Raw genomic sequence first — 19,101 nt, 5'->3', positions numbered from 1 at the left:
GACGACAAATCAGGGGTGTGCAGTAACAAAGATGAGTGGGGTGAAAATGGTGTGAGAGGCGAAGGTGTGCGCGCGCAGACACACCACTCCAAAGAACCACAACGGTTACGTAGATAACACAACAGTAGTGCAAATGGTAATTTCATTGGAGCACATTTGCAAGTGTAAGTGAAAATTGGGATCTATGCATCGATTGTTTAGTGTGACAATCGAAAGGTGCTAGAATGCTTCAACCGTAATTTTGTCAACGTTTTGTTGTTCTAATATTTATTTTTTGGTACTTGTGTAGCAGGAGCAAGCGACAAATTTGCCGAATTTGTCAAGTTCACCATTTGCCAAGCTCGGCAAATTTCAAAACAGTATGTTTGGGGAATTTGCCGAGCTCGGCAAATTTCGAAATTTTCCGCACACATCAAAAGTTTGAAAAACAATTTTGACTAAAACTACTGATTTTGACCTCAAAAATTTCAAAAAAATGACACACAAACTCACGGAACTTATGCAGAAACCAGATGTTTTTTCTGAACGCAGTAGTTTTGGTATGGAATAAATTGAAAAAATTCAACAACTCATTTCTAATGTATAACTTTGTTAAATCACAAAGAAACACTTTTTTTTCAAAAATTTTGTTATGTCTCTAATATGAAATATAGCATAAATAGGTATACATTTGTCAGAAGTTTGTATTCAAGAGTAAAAAAAGCCCCTCAGGGAAGGCAAATATCATAGTGAAAAACTCTAAAATGGCGGAATTGAAATTACCGGCAAATGGGCATACCAAAAAACTGCCAATTTGCCAAATTTGCGCGCAACCTCGGCACTTGCCGTAAGTTTTTGGCAAATTGTGGTTTTGCACATTTTTTTTTTAATTTCAGCATTTCAATTTCAGCCGGCAAAATTGTATGGATCCTATAAATGTTCCTACATCAATTTTGAAAAGTAAGCTAATTCTTTTTAAAAATATCTTTTAAAAAAGGAAAAAATTCAAAAAAACACAGTTTTAAGTGCTTCCGTTTTATAAAATGTCCAATCAATCTCCCCACTGGCGCTCCGCCACCTTTAAATAAGTTTTCCGTTTACAAAACCTCAAAAATTTTTGCAACGGAAACATTTTTCAAAAAAACTAATAGTGAACTTATCAACGATTTGACAAAAGTATTTTGATGTGGTCTAGAAAATTATAAATATTTACTTGAGCATTTGAAAATCATTTTGATGTCTGAAATGTTAATACAGTATTGAATTTCATCAAACTGCCATTGACACCGACACCGTGAGAAATAATCAAACAAAATGAGAGGAAACGGTAGGTCAATGCTCCAAACATTCAAAAACGCATTTCCTTTTAAAAGTCAATCTCATAACATTTTTGGAGCATGAAAGTAAATAAAGGGGGTGCAAAATGAATAGAGTTGCATTTATTAACAAAAAAAAAACGTACGGTAGCTGCGCATGTGAATAAGAAATAAAAATGATTGTTCTCACGACCTTTGTTACACATACCTATGCACAATATTTACAAAACACAAGTTTTAAAGGAGAACTAATGGGTATTTTGAACGTCTATACTCAATATGCACAAAAATAAACGAATTTCAAAATGAAACTTTTCTTGAAGTTTCCAAAAACCTTTTAAATAATTTTTAAGGCGGTTCAAAATTTTGAAAAAATGAGGTACATAATTGTAGTTAAAAACTCAAATTTAAAAAAATTGATTATTGTTTTTTATTGCATTTATCTTAACTTTTTAAAACTAAATTGAATATGAATTTTGAACTTGAATTTTATTGAACTTTTTAATGCAATTTACAAATTAAATTATGAAGTTAAATAAAATGGTAACTCAAGACGAACCCAGAAAGAGTAAAATTAATTTAAAGCCAATAGGTAATCAATTTTTGACTTTTTTTGGTTACCAACCAGCTTTAAGCGTATCTTAATTAACGGAAACGGTAATAACGAAATGCTAAGCATTTCGAATGTCCTATAAAAATGTTAATTCGATAATAACTGTATTCCAGCTGATTTGACAAGAAAAAGAATGCGAAAAGTCAGATTTTATTTGAAAATTTGTACTTTTTTCGAAATTTTTGAACCGCCATAAAAATTGTAAAAACTTTCGGGAAGTATAATTTAAAAGTTTGTAAGCTTAGGTTTTTGATAAAACATGTACATTAAAAAACAAATCGAAAGGTTGTCCAACTGACATTTGGCCAAAAAAAAAACACCGTCTATTTTTTATCTCCTGAAGAAATCATACCAGAACTTGGTACTTATGTAATAATTTTAGGTACTTGTGTACTTGTAGTGTTAATAATTTTGCAACATTTCCGTGACAATTTTCGGCCATATTATGCTTTGGATTAATGTTTTTATAAGCCTAAAATCAAAATTAAAGGATTAAAGGGCGATCCGTTCTTCAAGTGCTATGCACTGCGAATCTGGGATTCAGGTACACTGCCTGGTGGTGATCCAACTGGGCTATATTTTTTTAGAAATAAACTGAAAACAAGTTGGAAAATATTTTTGGACCAGGTATACTACACAAGCATTAAACTTTAACAAACTTGTAAACCGAAAAAGTAATTCTGCAAAAAATAATTAATTGCACAAGACGACATGAGATTATATATACATACCAAAAATGATTTTAAATTTGTTTCAGTTGTTCTCTTTTTTAAATCGCTCTGTTTTTTATAGTCACTGCTCACACTTTAGTTGAATTTTTTTTTTGGTTCATTTAAAAAATGAGGAGCATAAATAATAAATTTAAAATAAATAGTACATTTTAATAATCTTTTTCTATAAAATTGTGATGTTTCATGTTGTCAAGTTTTTTATATATTTATAACAGGACTAAAAATATGCTGGTAACCCAGCAGTTGCTAGGTTTATCGTCACATTTTATATAAAAAATCTATTGTTGGAGAAATAGTAGTGAAGTATTTTTTTAGGGACGCGCAAAAATTCTAACATAACTCTATTTGTTTTTTTTCACTCCTCGACAAAAAATTTAAGCAAATTAACAAAATACATATTTGGCTGAAACAATAAGGTCCAGAAATCAAAGAAAATGATGTACTTATAGGTTTCGTTTCCCCAAAATGTTTTAATTTTCTAAATTACCATTAACCACCATTCAAATTAAAAACGTGAACAAAAGTACGGAACAAAGAGACACAAATAATTAATGATATGCGCTAAAACAAATTTCAAAACTTCAACTCTATATACAGTTTTTTTTCCATGCCTTTCTTGTAGTCTTAAATAACACCTGGAACATACTTCGATCTATTTTTCAGACACAACGGTGTTCTACTCCAAAAAATCAGAAATATTAAAACACCCGTTTACAGTGAAAAGTATTCTTAATAATATAAATTTTAACATTTTTAGAAAACCCTACAATAAAAACCTTTCCCGTCTTTATTAAAGATAATTAGAAGTGTGAAATGTATGGGTAGTAATAAGAACTATACAGTTCACGATAAAATCTACAAAGATTCCGACAGAATTTAGTATATATTCCATCTTTGATGGCAACAGAGAAAAAATTCGAGAAAAATGTTACGATACTTGTGTTGTGTTAGAAAACTCACTGATATAATTATTACAACTTTTTAAATTTTTTCAAATTTTTTTGCACCATATTCCTATACTTTAAAATATTATATCTCGATTTATTTTGAAGATATTAATAAAAAATTTAGTGCAAAACTATAGAAAAATAAATGAAAATTATTCTGATAGTTGACAAGTTTTTGAAAAAACAAAATGTGCAGCACTAACAGAGAATATACGGTAATTTACCTTGCCTTTAAATGTGGAGTAGCGCTAGTAAAGACATTGTTTTAAAATTATCAAATACCATAGTAAAACATTTCAAAAAAAAATTGTTGAAAATTTTTTATCGAAATCAAAAAGTGGCAATAACTAAATTTTTACCACTTTTTGAAAAAAAAACTGTCGCATGTAACCTCTACAGAGCATCAATATTGTTCTTTGGAACATAAGTAGATCAAAAAATTCTTTGAAGAATTTTGTTTGATCGACGACTTCCGAAAAAGTGGAAAAAACTGAGTTTATTCAAATTTTCCAAAAAAAAATCAATTTAAAAAATTGGAAATTTTTTTGAATTTTTAAAACTAAAATATTTGCATGTTTTAAAGCAATTTCAAAGATTTTCTAATATACAAAACCAAAAACCGTTAATACTTGTCAGATCGTGAGTGAATAAAAATTCGAGTAACCCCATAGCTAACACCTGGCATGTATTTTATGGTCTGCTCGACCTCACAATTTCCTTTTCATCTTTTCATTAAAAAAAAACAACGTTTCAATTTTATGGATATGCTCTTTCTATTGCCCTTTTTGTTTTTGCCAAGATGTTTAGTTGTCCACTGAACCAGTTTTTAAAATATGATGGGGACAATTGTTGGGTAAGCCACTGTTCAAGTGAATTCTTCACTTTGTGAATGGTTTTCGTGTTTCTTGAACTATTAGAATGTATTTATTTGACTTGTTCAGAACTGGTCAGAAGAATTTAAAAATTTTAAATCCTATTACAATCCTGTTTGAATTCCGGGAAAATGAGAAATATAACTTTGCATTCAGTACCAGTACCACACCCAGATTCGCCCCCTACTAGACTATCAATCTCGTTGCAATTTATCAGTAACTCCATAGTATATTGCAACCCTCTGCGGTTTTGTTCTTGTCAGAGCAATCCATCACGTCCAGAAGGTCATATCATCAGTAAATCCGGAGGCGCATCTGAAGACGGGGGAACTACCGGAGATATTGTCGAGATAAGTTGCAGTAACCCAGGTCATTCCACCAAGCCGACTCCTACTGAAGACGTGGTGGAGGCAGAATAGGTGGGGGGGGGGGATTGAAGGAAGAATTGAGAGTGGATGCAAAGGGGGCGAGGGGTCATATCTGATGACCTTGTATGTTTTAGGCATCCGTGCGTACAGTCAACCGGTGAGACGAAGAAGATGAAGAAGAATGCGATCGGGGTGGCCGCGTACGGTCCGATAATGTGAGTGTGTGCGAGATGCAGAAGAGAGAGAGAGAGGGGGCAAGGAAAGGTGCATGTGAGCGGTAAGAGGGAGCGCTGCTGGCTGACCCCGCCCAATCTTTCCGCGCGCGTTGCGGACTGTGCGAGTGGGTGTTGTTCGTTTGAGTAGACCTCCTATACCCCCCTGTATTTTCACATCATGCCAAAAAATTATCACTTACTTACGTTTTTTTTTTCAGGGTCCCCAATGTTTTCCTCACCGTGTCATCTTTCGTGCGCCTCGGTGTTTTCCTTAATTGGCCTGGGCCTCGTATGTTTTGCAGTGACTACTGATAACTGGGTTGAAGTTCAGGTATGTTATTGCTTTTGATTTTATTGATTTATAATTATTAATTGACTAGTTCTAACTGTAAAATACATAAAATGAGTTGTTCAAAGTTATTCAGAAGTATGGACCAAAAATGTGCTCAGAAGAACCACTTTCGTAAAGAAAACTCTCAAAAATGCTCCCGAATTTATATTTGGCGGTACAAAATTTTGAATAAAAATAGTTTTTTAAAGCTAAATCTCAAATTTTGGCCGCTTTTTAATTATTTTTTTAATGGCACATTTTGGTTGTTTATTTTATTAATTTCTGTTAAACATGGTGCATTTAAACCCGATAGGTAACACATTTTGGCTAGTTTTTGTCATTTTTTTTCCTACCGGTTACAAATGTTTCTTAATCAACAAAATAACATGATATAAACCAAAATAAAGAAAAAACTATGATATTCAGAAAAAGGCAATTTCTAACACGGAAAAGTGCTTAAAACTTTAGAAACGAGCCCAGCCGCTATTGAAATTTTTTTGAAAAAACTTTTGAGAAGTTTCATTACAAAATTTGTTTTGTTTGAGCACATTTTAGGTTTATACATTTAAAACACACAGAATCCATATTTAGTGCTTCTAAATGAAGAAAGCTCACATTTTTCCAGGCATCAGTGCATTTAAAAATCTATAGAATTTCACAGTAATGTTTTAAAAAATTTTTTCTAAGAAATCATTTCCAACATTCCCACTTTCTAATTTAGCCGTTTTCTGAAACACGAAAAGTTGACAGATGTCCATTTTTTTCCCCCTTCTCAATTTCCTGTTCCATCCTACAACATCTAATCAATTCGACATTTTTTGTCCCGGTAAATTGGAATTCAACATGTTTCGACTTGTCTGTTTTCGATTCTTCGTTTTTTTTTGTATTTGACAAACAGACACTTTCCCTTTCAAATTTGTGCATCTTGAATCCGCCGAAACATGACAAAACCACGGTTCACACTTCAGACATGAAAACAAAAAAAAAAGTGAGCTAAGCTCTTTCCAATTTTGCTCCTCTCCACTTCCCGATTTTGTCCTGTTCGCATCTGCCGCTTCACTATCTATCCCCCTCCCCATCCTCGAATACTTTTATTTGTTGACATCACAACACCGGCGCGCGATGCTCGAAAGGAGCTTCAAAAGGAAACCGGCCCCTTGTAGCAGAGAGGCAATTGGATTGGCCGGGCAGTAAGCCGCCCTGGTCCTGTTGCTCACGTTCTTTTCCTACCTTCATTAAGGTCCCATCGTGAGACATGCGCAAGGGCAAAGGCATTTTGACGAGGGACAAGGTCAGAAACGCACAGTCCGGAGAATAGGGCAAGTAACAATAAATGAATGCAGGATATACAACAGGAAGATGGTTTTTCTTCTACTTTTTTGTGTGCGAGGATGTTCATCAAATTCCGTATTAGAATAGTCCAAAGAGAATGATTTATGTTCAGAGACATGATAGAAGATTGTCCGTTTTAAAATGTAATTTCGTTGCAGGTGAATCGAAGAGAAATCATAAACTCATTCAAACGAGAGCCCGAATTGAGTTTACGCCTTCAAAATGCTTTTGGTCACAACAACATCTACTTCTCTCGCAACTATGGTCTCTTCAATCTTTGCTTCCCTGATACAGTTCCACAAGGTTGGTTACGCATTCTGAACTTATTTGTATTATACTACAAATGTCTAATCCCAAAAAAAAAAGTGCTAATCGTTTTTGACGACCTTACCAGTCATGTTGAACGAAAACAGGAGAATGAAGTGTCTTTGTGTGTGTGTGTATGTGTGTGACTCGATTTTGTTACCAGTTACTTGTTACGTGGTTACTTTTTACAAGTGACTAACAATAAAATAAAACCCCCCAAGGTTAACACCAATAAAAGTAATTGTTGAAACAATAGATTTTCTTTAGCGGAAAATCAGAAAAATGGGCAGTTTTCAGATGTTGGAAGCTTCAGCAAAATGGGCTCTCCGTGCATCTGGAGCAACGAGTTCATGGTTCCAGAGTCTAAAAAGGAGCACTTCTCAAACAATGAACTTTACCGTCATTATGCTGCAAAAGCAACTATCATTGCTTATGTTGTTGGTGAGTTGTTATATAAAGGAACGTATAGACCTGATTTGAAATTTTACAGTTTTAAATTATGGTGAGTCAAAAGTTCAAAAAATTAGCCTAATTTTCGCTAAAATCTTCAATTTTGATCTCTTTCGCAGCGGTTTGAGATTGACTTTTTTTCATCCTTTATTGCTGATTTTGATGTTTTATCTCACGCCATTTTGTTAATTAAAGCATTTCAAAGCCGATAGGTAACCAAAAATTAATGAACATTGTTACCTATTGTTACCCCTATGGGCTATAAATATACCTTAATCAACTTAATAATTGAGATAAATTACCGAAATATTTGATTTTTTTAAAAATGATAAAAGTAAATTTCCACAGCTATGACACAAAAAAGTGAGCACAGTTCGAGATTTTAGCGAAAATTAGCGTAACATTTTCAAAATTTCAATTGAAACCACCATTAAAAATTTTGAAAAAAACTTTGAAAAGTTACATTACAAAATTAGTTCATTTGAGCATATATTTTTTGATCGAGCCATTTCTCAAGACTTACTTACTTGTTCAACTAAAATTAAGTTTAAAAAATTGCTAGCAAGAAAAAATTTGTACAATATTTCTAAGCACTTTCCAACGGACTATTGTATGTATATTAACTTTTATTAGCAATAGATTAGACGCAATCCATACAAATACCTGTACAATAGAGTACTATAAGGTGTCACGATGCGAGTAAGCCAAATATTGACATTAATGCCCATTTTGATTTGTTCAGGTATTGTTTTCGTCGTGTTGAGCTTTATTGTCGGACTCATCGGATGCTGGAATAGATCGAAAAAATTCATTATGAGCACCGGAATTCTTCTGATCCTTGCTGGTAAAACAATTACTGATTTGAAACAAAAAACTGGATATGTTCAATTTTCAGGACTTTCAATGTCTGTGGCTATGCTTCTCTGGCACTACGTTGCTTACAGTGAGAGATACACATTAGATGTAGAGCCATACTACAAATCTTGGGAGCCGGTGAGTAATATAATAATTTAGTTTATCAAAAAAAACCTCTTATATACTTTTAAATACATATTTTTATTCAAGTCACACTTTCTACTTTCTTTAGTATCACTTTTTACCCCACAACACTTGAAATAATTTTCATTTCACTATTTCACTATTTCAACAACAAAAAAAACAAAATCGGTGAAAATTACGTAGGCATGCCATCCAAGATAAGCGTAGTCACTTGAGTTTGCCGATATTTGCAAAGCAGAATCGACTCTCTCCCTGTGTCATCATGTCGACACTTCTATCAAGTGTTGGAAGAAGAGTGAAAGTCCTGTGGAAACAATTGTCCGGCTACTTTAAATTTTGTTTCAATTTTGTTAGGGGTTGGTAAAAAAACAACAAATTAGCCATACATAAGTTCAAATGTTTAAAGTAAAATTAGGTACTTATTGGAAAAAAATTTGGAAAAAAACGATTTGCAAAATTTGCCAATTGTTAAACGTTTAAAAACATTTCAATTAAAAAATTAAAATTGGTAAAGATCTGAGATATTTGCAGCCTGAAAATCAGTAAGATAGAAAAATTATTGCAGAGTTATTTTTCAGTTTATAAAATTTTAAAAATTGTTTTTTTGCAACTGTAAAAATCGAAGTGATAAAATAATAAGCAGGACTAACGGTTCGAAAGATTTTCAACTTTTAGACCCTAAAAAATAAAAACGCTTAAAAAACTTTTTATGGCGGTTAAAAATTTTGAAAAAAATTAGGCCATTTTGTCGAAAATCTTAAATTTTACCAGCTTCTCCGTGCCACAGTTGTTGGAAAATAATTTTTATTGCTTTATCATTTTTTTTTGTTGCATAATTTAGTAGATCTTACATTATGTCGTTGATTGAAATGCATTTAAAGCCGCCTATCGGCTCTAAATGTACTTTAATTTTAAAAAATCCGACTACTAAAATGTGCAATAAAATATGATGATTCGAAAACAATCAACTTTATACCACTGCAACACAGAAAAGTTGCCAAAACTCGAAATTTTTAACCATGATTTTTTTTTAAAGTTCTTACAATTTTTGACACGGTTCATTACGATATCCGTTCATTTTTGCGCATTTGGGTCAGGAGTGTGCGGCAAATTTGGCAAATTTGCCAAGGACGGCAAACGGCAAGTTCGGCAAATTCGACAAATTTGCCGCACACCTCTAATTTGAGTATATTCGTTCAAAATACTCAGAACCGGTTTAACAACTTGGAGCTATCAAATAGACAACGCCAAACGTTTGGTATCAGAAATTATAATATTGTCTATGTAGGAAAAAAACCAAAACAAATTGATTTCATTTTCAGATTCTCAAATTGACGTCCCGTCATAACTACGGATGGTCTTACATTGTCTCTTGGATCGGAATCGGATTTATTGTCATCGGAAGTGCTTTCATGTTCTTCGCCTACGCTGCTGTAAAGGTTAGTAGTGGCAGATGTCACCCCTCCCCCCCCCCCTCGTCTAGTCTTATCTCGTTCGGATAAATATCTTTCGGTTTCTATGGAATTTTCGGATGGTGTACCACACAATATCAGGGTGTTGTCCTTGGATTGCGCGGAAGGGGGAGGAAGAGACCATCCGCTTATAACTGTTTGAGAAGAATTATTACGACTTTCCCCGAAAACAGACATGCTGGCAACCGTTTTGGCAATCATGCATGACTATGAAATGAGATTTTCTGACAATCCGTGTTCGGAAACTACATTCACAGAAATTTCTTTATAAGTATGGTGTACTTTGAACTTACTTTGACACCGCTCATTTTCTAGCTGAGAGACACAACAAAAATTGGAAGACTAGTTTTTGATGATAGTTAGAAAAAAAAATACCAGTCCACAACTTCCATAAAACTCGAATTATATAAATTTAGAAAAAAAAACTAGTGATCCCAAAATATGAAAAATCTATCAAAATCAGTATTGCAGTCACTTTTTCTATCGCGAATGTGTGAAGAAATTTGTATTTTAATTTTGAACTCAAATGATGGAGCAACGATTCGGGCTATTTTGAACCCAAAATGTGCAGTGTCACACACATTTTGACTTTTATAGCGGTTTTTGAGCAAATTTTTGAAACTTGTAATAAACAGTAAAGTTCATTTCAAAAATAAAAATATTTCTTCATAAATTTCTCAAAAAACTTTGACACATCGGTGACACTCAAAATGTGCTGAAAGGAACGAATTTTTGAAATGAAACTTCTCAAAAGTATTTCAACATTTTTTCTATTTCGGTTAAAAATTTTTGCTAAAAACTCCAGTTTTGGCCGCTTTTCCGTGTCGCATTGGTCGGAAGTTGACTTATCATAAAAATTCATTTTTAGTCACCTATTGACTTTAAATGTCTCTCAATCAACGAAATAACGTGTGATAAACTACCAAACTATGCGATAAAGGATGATAATTTAAAACAAAAGGTCAACTTCGGACCTCTGCAACACGGAAAAAATGGCCAAAATTTGAGATTTTAAGAAAATTTTTTTCAAATTTTTAACCCGCCATTTTGAGATGTTTCATTATGCAATTCATTTGAAAACATTTCCAATCAATACATTCTATTTTAAAAACTTTATATCACTTACCAAAAAAAACACTTTTTGTTTTTGTTGTTATTCTATCTATTGATCTATCATCAATTAGAATGGACAAAATAAAATAGTAAACGCTTCCCACCAGGCACTAGATATTGCTTAATTTGTTGAAAATTGGGTCATCTCCCATCGGAATAGGTCTTTGAAGATTGAGAACATTGTTTGACTATTTAGACGATTAACATCAGCTAACCTAATGAATTTATTATTTGATAGAGAGAAGAGGAGGACGCGCTGACAGCTAAACACGGTGCCTACATGATGCCAAACTACTATGACAAGGGGGCTGGAACTATTGTGCCATACAACTACAACACGTACGCTGGATATGGTGGCTACCCATATTACAATCAATACAACACTGCTGGCTATGGATACATGACTTATGGACGTTAAAGAGTGTTCTTCATATTGCAAAGAAGCCCTTTATTCTAAATTTTTATAGTACTCAATCAAGAAACGACGAGGTCCATCACGAATATTCTCACCAAATTCTATGTTTTTTTTGAATGTCAGAAGTTTTATTCTAGCCTTTTCTTGGAAAGTCTAGACTTCCAGTAATCCTCTTCCTCTTCCACTTGCCAACCAAAAATTGTTGCCGTTTTGTGTATGTGTGTATCGCATTTGTCACAGTTTCCCCATAATGTACCTAAACTACTTAATAATGTTTTTTTCTCAACTTTGTCATTCTGAGTTTAGTGTTTTCTTGTTCTGATTTTGTTGGCAATCCCCAATCCGTTTTATGTCCGTCTTCTCATTTTTGTACTGCCACTCCTTGTTTGAAATTATCGAGTTTGGATGGAAGACCCTTGGTGCTCCTTTTCCCACTTGTCTTATTCAAAATGCCATCTGCCCCCTTTTTTTGTTCAGTTCGTTCAGCAAGCACAATGAATTTAAAAGATAATCGATACTCGAATATGCCACACCTCAGTTCCCATTTAATCATTTCACTTTTTCATACTTTTAAATATGTGAAACACTTTTTTTCAGTTCATACCAAAGTATCTAAATAAATCAGTTTGATTGTAAGAAAATGATTCAATAATTTATTATTTATGACAACATGCGAACGTCCAATATATCATTAAAAAAGCAAAAAAAAGATTTTATTCAACGATTTTTATACTTTAATTTTGTTTGTATTACTCTTGTTAAAACATTTTGTGGTCGGAACATGCGGCATTGCTCTGAATTTCCTTCAAAGCAATTTTTTTAAATTTAGCATTTTATCAAAATTTTGACTGAAAACTTCCATAAATGTAAATTTTTTTGGAACATTTTATTATGATATTCGATTTTTATAAGTGTATTTAGACAAAACCCCTACCTGCGCTACTTCAACTTTAATAAATGTACGCTAAAATTATTCGATCAATTTGTTCTCAAATTTCCTGACCCAAGAAGTTTTCAATTTTTGCTTCGTCTCTCACAATTTTATTGGTGGACGGAAACAAATACTTATGGGTTGAAAAATGCGACATATTTTAAAATTTGTTTGAAAGTAATATTTAATTGTTTTGTGAAATTGACAATTTACCAAAACTATGACAAATATTGCTGAAGGTGGTGTAGCACCAGTGGGGAAATTGTTTCAAAATACATATGAAGCCAAAATGAACAAGTATCATGGTAATTTTTTGAATCTAATTTTTATATGATTTTAAATTGGAAAAATGTCTGTTTTTGCCACCTTTTTGGAAGTTGTCGATCAAATAAAAATTGTTTATTTGATTTTTATGCTGTGATTATTTTTGAATTAATATTTAAATATTGCAAGGATTAAAACATGCGACATAACTAAAGTTTTCTCAAAAAGTGGCAAAAACTCGGTCTTTTTTGCCAGTTTTTTATAGTCAATAAATTCTTTTTTCTCTTATGAAATTGTAAAATTACAGACGCTGAATATTTCAAAAATCAAGAGGGTGTTTTCTCCATTTACCTACCAATGATCAAACAATTTTCTTAGCTCACGAATGAAATAGTGCACAAAGTTTTTATTACATTCATTTGCCGAAAAAATTGAATACCATTGGATGTTATGAGTTTCGGAGTTTGAAATTATGCTCAAATTATACTATAGGTTTTACAGAAATCAGAAGGTAGCACAAAAACATTAACAGATGGAAGATGAGTGCAATCAGTGGTAGAAAAATGAATTAAATTAAATTTTGGTACCTATTGGTTTGTACCATTTGTTTTTGAGAATACTAAAACTATTACGTTTTAATTTATTTAAAAAAAATCATCTGCTAAAAACATTGTTAATTGCCGGATCAAAAAACAAAAAATTTTCGCATAAGAATTTTGATTGGTGAGCAGAAACTGAAAGCAACTCATTACCGGTTGTGAGTACCTACCAATCTGTCAGTAAGTTGCTTAACCTCCGCTTCCCATTATGTTTACCCTCTCGTTTGCGTTCACAATGTGTCGCAGTGTTTCTTGGCAAACTCTCGACTTCTTTCCGCTCACCGGTATTGGGGACGGTTGCAGAAGCATCAGCAGGCCCCCCCCGAGTCTTCAAGCCTTCATCGGAGGTACTGTTTGCTTTCAACTGGCACACACACACACACACACATCGCGTCTCGCAGCAGCATTCACTACAAACCTAGCCTGATTCCTAACCACCACTTAGCCTTTTCCCTGCCTCACCCAACTAGACTCGACACATTTGGCTCCCCTCATGTTAATGGCAAAAAGAACCGAGTGAGAATAATGGATCGAAATGTCAACTCGCCACGTGTACTTGCCGACCAACTACGGAGGTTTATTCAGAATCCGGATTCGACTCCTTCAGGTAAACATATATCCATGACAAGACGGGAGTGTATTCAAACTGAACACTTTTAAAAACCACCACCAAATAGGCACTTTTTTCAGGGAGCGGTATATCTTTATCAGATGCTGGATTTGTTTTGTTATCTTTAAAAGACCAAATTTTAGCGGACTCAATAAAGTAAGTAGTTTTGAATTTTTTGTTGGCGTTGATGTTCCAACATTTTCCAAGCGAACTTTCTTCACAAATTTGAAAAAAAGTTTGATTAAAATTTACAAAAATGACAGTGTTTTCTATTAGTATATTGGAGCGCAATGTTCAATTTTGACAGCTTATACCTAAGTTGTCGATTGTATCATTAAAATCAACTAGCAACTTACTAACAACTTATTTACAATGCAACAATGTCAACTAACAAAATATTTGTTAGAATTTTTGGTACATGTGTATTACATAGTTATAAAAAATTTAAGCGTGTACAGTGCATTTGATTTTTCACTTCTACGACTTTAAAGGAAGACGGATTTATGCGGAATGGTCTTGCCGCGCGTTTAGTCATCATTTTTAGCAGTTTCTGGGTAAAATTCGCGTAGATCACATGTATATCACAAAATATTTATCTCATATTTTGTATTTCTGTTGCTTTCAAATTAATTGTGCTTTCACGCGTGATCTACGCAAATTTTGAACAGAAACTGTTAAAAATGATGATTACGCGCGCAGCAAGACCATTCCGCATAAATGCGTGGAAAAACCAATGCACTGTAGCATATTTTTGAACTTTTGAGCTTAGGTAATAACCATTTTTAAGCCCAAAAAAATGAATATCACGTTAAATTTCAATGGAGAAAGGAATGAACATTAAGTAGAATTTTAAAATGAGGGCATGTAAAACACAAGTACCGGTTTTTTTTAAACATAGTTTGTAGTTTATCACTAATAGATATGTTTAAGACAAAGTGTGATATAACATTTTTCAATGCAAAAATTATTTTTAGAAACAGAAACAGTTTTTCAATTGTTTGTTCACATAATTTTAATTAATTTATAAGGTTTCTTTTACATTCATTAGCCGAAAAAATGCATTGTTTCAAAAACTAGCTAGTATTACAATTACTTCTTAAAAGAGAAAGGTTTTCCGTTGCTCTATTAGTATTTTTAAAAAATGCATTCCCTCAAGGAAAATTTATTTAAATTTTTTTGGCCATTTTTTCGTATCGTATTATCCATTTGGCGGTACCTCCCGCGCTCAACTTTGTGCACTCCCGTGGCCATTATTTAACTCCGACTGAGAAGTAAATACAACAGTGACCGGTTCTAAAACCTCCCACCCCCCCCCACGCACTGATAGCTAACTCCTCCGAACCACAATATTTGCTCCTGTCTGACGTATGCTTCCGACATGAATTTCAATTGTTTCCAGGGCTCAACATTTTTCGCATGAGTTTGTATCAAAGCCTATCAACGGGATTGAACTACTCGGAAAAGTGGTGATTGTTCTGCAGGGAATTGTGAACAGTGTTGAAGGATCTGGATCGAAAATTTCCTACCTGCTCAATAGAAATTCGACAAATGCCAATCGAAAAAGAAAGGCAGCTGTTGCTGAGGCCGATTGCATTGAAAGCATCAAACTGTTACTTGAGAAATCAGTGAGTGAAAATTTGTAAGATTCATGCCATTAACTATCACCTTGCATAGGAATCAACATGGAAGTCATTTCTCGAAACATCAACCGGATTGGATGCCATAATGTATTCTATTCATTCGCCTCAGCTGGACTCCAAATGTTACTCACTCGAGGTTGCCGTTTATCGTTGTGTTTGACAAATTAGAATATCGTTCTCTGCAGATTCTTCTTCTGCTACTAGAACAACCGCAAGGATTTGTGATTTTATTGAGGGCGCTGACTGTTTTGGCAGCAAGAAATCGGGACTATTTGAGGTTTTCCATATTTGTAGCACAACTCAAACATGGTCTTCATACAAAGAAACTTCACATTCAGGTCTAAAATAATACGGCGCATTTCGTAGATTTTCGCCATTTTCAGATCCTTGTGGCTAGACTTTTCAACAAGTTGATTGCAAGCGCACCAACTCCAGTGCACAGAGCACTTGTTAAATCGGAAGTGTCATTAGCCCAGTACAATCCAGAAGTTGTCGAAAAAGTAGGTTACCTATTGTTCGTATTCTGAACGCCAAATTGTTCCAGCTCATTGGATACCCGAATTCATCCTACGGCGGAATGGACACTTTGATCGATGAGTTGAACGCGTGGAAATCACTGAACCAATATGTTGGAGGGTCGGGACCCACCGTTGAGCATAACCACATTTATGGAACTTCTGAAGTGGACGGAAGCAGCATATCGGAAAGAAGTCGGAGGCATGCTCCAAGCTCCAAGATCATGGTAAATTTTCTGTTAGGTTTCATAGCATAATAAATTGCGATATGAGTTTTGTATTGTTCAAGATGTACAAAAAGATTTTAAATTTGTCTGCTTGCGTTGACAAAAAGTCATGTTGTATCTATCAAAATAGGTAAAATAATGAAAGGAAATTTTTAGCTTTCGCCGCGGTACGTTTGGTTATACGAAAAAGCCTAATAGAATAATTTAAACTACATACCCTTTTTCTTTTGAATCCCCAAGATAAAACGCTGTTGTACCCCGTTAATCTTGATGAAATTTTCAATTTTCTTAGAACCTCGGGTACTGCTCAAAAATAAATTCAAGCAGCTGATATGTTCAAAATATATGTTTTAAAAGTCCAACTTGTGTTATACAAATTCAGATTTTTTTTTACAAAAGTTCCAGCAAAGAAAAGGCATAATGAAAACTTCTCAAAAAAATTTTGAGATTTTTTATTTACTGTCAAATAGTGATAACTACTCAGTATTCTTTCAGTCATAATTTTGGAAGTCGACCAAAAAAATCTACGGTTTTTGCTCTTCATTTTTATTAAACTGCGTTAAAACAGAAAATTTGGCAGTTAAAAAAACTCTAAAAATTTTTGGATTGTTTTATCATGATATTCGATAGTTCTGGATCACTATAAGTGTATTTCGACAAAATTTCCACTGGCGCTATTCCACCTTTTGACCTATTAATAGTGATGAACCCTGAATGTGAATTCTTATTTTGTGGGCAAAAGTGCCGGAAGAAGGTAACTTATTTTATTTTATTTCAGCCAGTGACATCCGTCGTTAAAAACGTTGAACGTCAAAGATTCCGAAAGCAGGGTGCTGGCTCCGGTGGAAGAGCTGCCGGCAATTATTACTTTGAAGGAGGTGGCGGCCCACGCTTGACTTATGACCGAAGATCACAAACATTATCGCATGGTTCTTATGCTGGTAAGTGATTAAACATTGAAAATTCGAATTGATTTCTAAATTTTAATTTCAGAACCATCTTCTCCAATACCACCATCCAGAATGGGTTACGCCACCGAGAGAAGAGAGCCGTTCGGTGCGATGAGGCGAGCAAAAAGTGAAAGTGCAATGGTTTTCAGAGAAAAGTACGTAAAGTAGTATTGATAACAGCCGAGGTATACAAATTTTGTTTCCAGCAGGGAAGAGTATGAAAATGATTCTCCTGAAATGGCGCCACGCGGCTTGAAACGATTTGGCAATAACAGTCAAAAAGAGCAAGTCCATTATCACCCAATCCAACAAGTGAAAACCTTGTCTCGAAGCGTTCATGACTTGGCCATCCGCGACGATGATCCAGGAACACTACTTCGACCAGTTTCTGCACGACCACCATCATCAGCGTCTCGAACACCGTACAGAGCAGTGTCCCCAGTTCCAGTTTCACCAATTATAAAGCAAGATGCTGACATACCGTCTAGACGACTATCTAGTGCACTTTCTCCAAGAGCACGATTTGCGGATCCTCCGATTGTTGAGGCTCAGCATCCTCACGCAGGATTTTCATATTTGTTCCCACAACAGCCAGTTGTCAGTTCAGTGTACAACAAAAAAATGATGTCGCCGGAACCAAGAGAAGTGACTGTACGTTTTATTATTCAAAATTGCAAATGTTCCCAACTTTTCTTTATAGGTGAACTACTAAAATACGCCATAAAGGGCAAAAAAAGTGTATTCCAGCTACGGTGACAAAGAAAAATTAGCGAAATTTCAGATTTTAGGAAAATTGGGGTGTATGTTTTCGAAATTTTTTTTTGGAAATTTTTTGAGTAGTCTCATTATGAAATTCGGTCGTTTTGGTCCGGTATATTTAAGTTTGAAAATTTTCAGAGCTCCACATCAAATCGTCCTGTATCAGCGCCCCTGTACGCCACAGCAGGAAATCACGAAGGCTCCAGCCGGCCCCTCTCTCCTCTGGAAATTCAGAACTCAATGTCCGGAACTCATGATTTCGATATGCCAGTTGCATACAGTAATGAGAATGGACAAGTGGTGTATGTTCCGATTAATATTGAAAGTGGAGTCGGAGCCGGGCCACGGAGAGTGAGCAAAACGTCAAAGTAAGGAATATAAAAATTATTGTAATTTTGAACCACCAAAAAGTGACCGAAATTTAAGATTTTAGTTAAATTAGGCTTTTTTCGAAATTTTGAAACACCATAAAAATTCTTGAAAAATTTTTGAGATTCCCATTACGAAATTTGTTCTTTTGAGCACACGTGGGGTATAGAATTTTAAGTTCCCAGAACTGCCTTGAATGTGTAATTTTCACATTTAGGTTCGACTATACTCCAAATGAATCTCGCAGCAATAGTCGTGCAAAACTTCGGAGCCCAAGCATTAACGGTAAAATTAATACTTCATAGAGATTTTTTAATCATTATCATATAAACCTACCAAGTTTCAGGAGAAGATGTTCGTAATGCTCTGAGCCAGTTCGATTACTTGTATGACTATGAAGCCGACCAAAACCCAAAAAATCGCGAAGCCACTTATCATTTGTAATGAAACCGATTTGTCATAAATTTAACCACAGTGTATCCCGAAAATAATTTTAAATTTTAAATTTGCTCAAATATAGGCTTAAGACTTGTTCAAATTAAATACCTTTTTTTTGTATATTTAAAATAAAAATCTTGTTAACATATATATGAACCCTTTTTCTTTGTCTTTTTATTTTTCCTAATTTTATTTGCACGGTAAACCTCCAACAAATTGATTTGAAAGACATCAATGGGATAACCCTGAATCGATTGCGTGCAACCCAAAACAAGGCCATTGGAATTAGGAAACGCTCTCTCTCTCTCTCTCTCGCTCGTTTTCTTTCGCGCCGCCAACA

General features: G+C 34.2%; 2 protein-coding genes and 2 non-coding genes across 4 annotated transcripts; 2 read left to right on the top strand and 2 right to left on the bottom strand.

The window, feature by feature from the left end:
* Positions 1-5,259: 5,259 nt before the first annotated feature.
* F53B3.5 (Conserved plasma membrane protein) lies at positions 5,260-12,100 on the top strand. The gene is made up of 7 exons (NM_076098.10): positions 5,260-5,372; positions 6,863-7,007; positions 7,308-7,451; positions 8,203-8,304; positions 8,356-8,453; positions 9,782-9,898; positions 11,283-12,100. The coding sequence occupies exons 1-7, from the start codon at positions 5,268-5,270 to the stop codon at positions 11,460-11,462; spliced, it is 891 nt and encodes a 296-aa protein (NP_508499.4). The 5' UTR covers positions 5,260-5,267; the 3' UTR covers positions 11,463-12,100.
* 21ur-15146 lies at positions 10,499-10,519 on the bottom strand. Its single transcript, NR_070573.1, has one exon.
* A 1,601-nt stretch (positions 12,101-13,701) lies between the features above and the next one.
* On the top strand, positions 13,702-18,925 carry F53B3.3 (CLASP_N domain-containing protein). Its single transcript, NM_076096.6, has 13 exons — positions 13,702-13,860; positions 13,944-14,019; positions 15,263-15,488; positions 15,538-15,639; positions 15,689-15,841; positions 15,887-16,003; positions 16,048-16,245; positions 17,024-17,186; positions 17,239-17,350; positions 17,402-17,846; positions 18,093-18,322; positions 18,541-18,608; positions 18,670-18,925. The coding sequence occupies exons 1-13, from the start codon at positions 13,779-13,781 to the stop codon at positions 18,765-18,767; spliced, it is 2,070 nt and encodes a 689-aa protein (NP_508497.3). The 5' UTR covers positions 13,702-13,778; the 3' UTR covers positions 18,768-18,925.
* On the bottom strand, positions 15,094-15,297 carry F53B3.9. Its single transcript, NR_070572.1, has one exon. It is a non-coding gene; the product is annotated as an Unclassified non-coding RNA F53B3.9 (non-coding RNA).
* Positions 18,926-19,101: the final 176 nt, after the last annotated feature.

Source organism: Caenorhabditis elegans, chromosome X (genome assembly GCF_000002985.6).
Source record: "Caenorhabditis elegans chromosome X".
Taxonomy (NCBI): Eukaryota; Metazoa; Nematoda; class Chromadorea; order Rhabditida; family Rhabditidae; genus Caenorhabditis; species Caenorhabditis elegans.
Note: the sequence above shows the minus strand (reverse complement) of the source record. Positions and strands in the feature narration are given on the sequence as shown.

What these genes read in the sequence shown, in the direction of transcription:
- F53B3.5 (NM_076098.10), top strand. Translation starts at nt 5,268, where the DNA reads ATGTTTTCCTCACCGTGTCATCTTTCGTGCGCCTCGGTGTTTTCCTTA. An exon ending in AATTCTTCTGATCCTTGCTG is followed by an intron (nt 8,305 to 8,355) that starts GTAAAACAATTA and finishes TTCAATTTTCAG; the next exon opens with GACTTTCAATGTCTGTGGCT. An exon ending in TCGCCTACGCTGCTGTAAAG is followed by an intron (nt 9,899 to 11,282) that starts GTTAGTAGTGGC and finishes ATTATTTGATAG; the next exon opens with AGAGAAGAGGAGGACGCGCT.
- F53B3.3 (NM_076096.6), top strand. Translation starts at nt 13,779, where the DNA reads ATGGATCGAAATGTCAACTCGCCACGTGTACTTGCCGACCAACTACGG. An exon ending in ATTTTAGCGGACTCAATAAA is followed by an intron (nt 14,020 to 15,262) that starts GTAAGTAGTTTT and finishes AATTGTTTCCAG; the next exon opens with GGCTCAACATTTTTCGCATG. An exon ending in CCAAATGTTACTCACTCGAG is followed by an intron (nt 15,640 to 15,688) that starts GTTGCCGTTTAT and finishes CGTTCTCTGCAG; the next exon opens with ATTCTTCTTCTGCTACTAGA.